General features: G+C 73.1%; 1 protein-coding gene across 1 annotated transcript; it reads left to right on the top strand.

Moving 5' to 3' along the window:
- Positions 1–277: 277 nt before the first annotated feature.
- Positions 278–1,123, top strand: SOX21 (SRY-box transcription factor 21). Its single transcript, XM_066621707.1, has one exon. It carries the CDS (start codon positions 278–280, stop codon positions 1,121–1,123), a length of 846 nt encoding a protein of 281 aa, XP_066477804.1.
- The last annotated feature ends 694 nt before the right edge of the window (positions 1,124–1,817 follow it).

The raw sequence follows: 1,817 nt of genomic DNA, 5'->3' as shown, positions 1-1,817 counted from the left end.
TGCCCCACTTCCCGCCAAGGATAGACGCCGCTCGGACTCGGGCTCTCCGCGGGGCGCGGGGCGGAGCGGAGGAGCAGAAAGAACCGACGGCCCCACCGGGAGTGCGCCCGCGGCGGGGCTCCCCGCGGAGAGCGAGGCTGCTCGCGCGCGAGGGGGACGCGCCCCCGCCTCCGGGCCCCGCAGCCGGTCGTCTAGGGCGCGGGCCACCATTGAGTTCCTGCGGGCGGCCCGCGGCGACGGGCTGGGCGCCGTGGCGGCGGCAGCGGCCGCGGCGGGCATGGCCAAGCCGGCGGACCACGTGAAAAGGCCCATGAACGCCTTCATGGTGTGGTCGCGGGCGCAGCGGCGCAAGATGGCCCAGGAGAACCCCAAGATGCACAACTCGGAGATCTCCAAGCGGCTGGGCGCCGAGTGGAAGCTGCTGTCGGAGGCCGAGAAGCGGCCCTTCATCGACGAGGCCAAGCGGCTGCGCGCCATGCACATGAAGGAGCACCCCGACTACAAGTACCGGCCGCGGCGCAAGCCCAAGACGCTGCTCAAGAAGGACAAGTTCGCCTTCCCGGTGGTGCCCTACGGCCTCCCCGACGGCGCCGAGCCGCACGCCCACCCGCTTGCGCCGCACCACGCCGCGCTCAAGGCCAGCGCCCTGCACGGCCACGAGGCGCTGCTCGCCAACCCCGAGAAGGCGGCCGCTGCTGCTGCTGCGGCGGCGGCCCGCGTCTTCTTCCCGCCGTCGGCAGCCGCGGTGGCGGCGGCGGCGGCGGCGGGCAGCCCCTACTCGCTGCTGGACCTGGGCTCCAAGATGGCAGCGGAGATCTCCTCGTCCGCCTCGTCGGGCTCCGGCGGCTCGGCGGCCGGGCTGCCCTACGGCGCCTCCTCCCTCGCGTACCCGACGGCCGGGGGCGCCTTCCACGCCGCCGCAGCCGCGGCCGCCGCGGCCGCCGCCGGAGGGGGCCACACGCACTCGCACCCTTCCCCCGGGAACCCCGGCTACATGATCCCCTGCAGCTGCAGCGCCTGGCCCGGCCCCGGTCTTCAGCCGCCCCTAGCCTACATCCTGCTGCCGGGCATGGGCAAGCCGCAGCTGGACCCTTACCCCGCGGCCTATGCTGCGGCCCTATGACCCCCTGCCGCCCCCCGCGGGGCCCTGGACGGCGGCGGCCCGCGGGGGGTCTGGGGCTGGGCTGCGGCGGCCCCCCCCGGGGCTCGGACTCTAGCAGACTGGACGGCAACAGGACTCTCCTAAGCCTGCCCGCCTGGCACGCCTGAGCTGCGGGGCACCTGGACGACGAGAGCAGCGCGGCCGCCCGCCCGTCCGCGCCTTCTGGTGGCCTTTCCCCGCCCGCCCGCAGCCTTCTGCAACCTGTTGCCCTCCTCCCGCCGCAGGCACCGGGCGAAGGAATGCAGCTGCTGCCCGCAGACCCAAGGGGGGCTCCGGGCCTCTTTCTCCCCTCCTCGGTCTGCTTGGAGGGAGACGGGGAAGAGCGGGCAGTGGGGGTGGAAGGGAAGCCCCGGAGACCCCCTCCAGACACCCACCCCCCGCCGCCCGACATCTCTTGCAAGTTGCAATTGTCTGTCCAGCCCTTGGTTCGGTCTCTTCCCCCGCCTCCCAGTAACCCTCAGCCGCAGCTCTGCTGGTTGGCAAGGATCATTGGGGAGAAAGTTTGCGCGGCCTGTTCCTAAAGGACAGCTGCAGAGCCACCACCCGAGCAGGGCTCCTTGTTCTGTGCCTCCTCTGGCGCGAGGTGGGGGCATAACAGGAGCAGGGCGGGGGGTTCTCTCTTAGCGCGCCCCACCCCACAGGATGCAGCCAGGTT

The sequence above is a fragment of the Tiliqua scincoides genome, chromosome 3 (genome assembly GCF_035046505.1).
Source record: "Tiliqua scincoides isolate rTilSci1 chromosome 3, rTilSci1.hap2, whole genome shotgun sequence".
Classification (NCBI taxonomy): Eukaryota; Metazoa; Chordata; class Lepidosauria; order Squamata; family Scincidae; genus Tiliqua; species Tiliqua scincoides.
Note: the sequence above shows the minus strand (reverse complement) of the source record. Positions and strands in the feature narration are given on the sequence as shown.

Coding starts and splice junctions, on each gene's coding strand:
- SOX21 (XM_066621707.1), top strand. CDS start 278: ATGGCCAAGCCGGCGGACCACGTGAAAAGGCCCATGAACGCCTTCATG.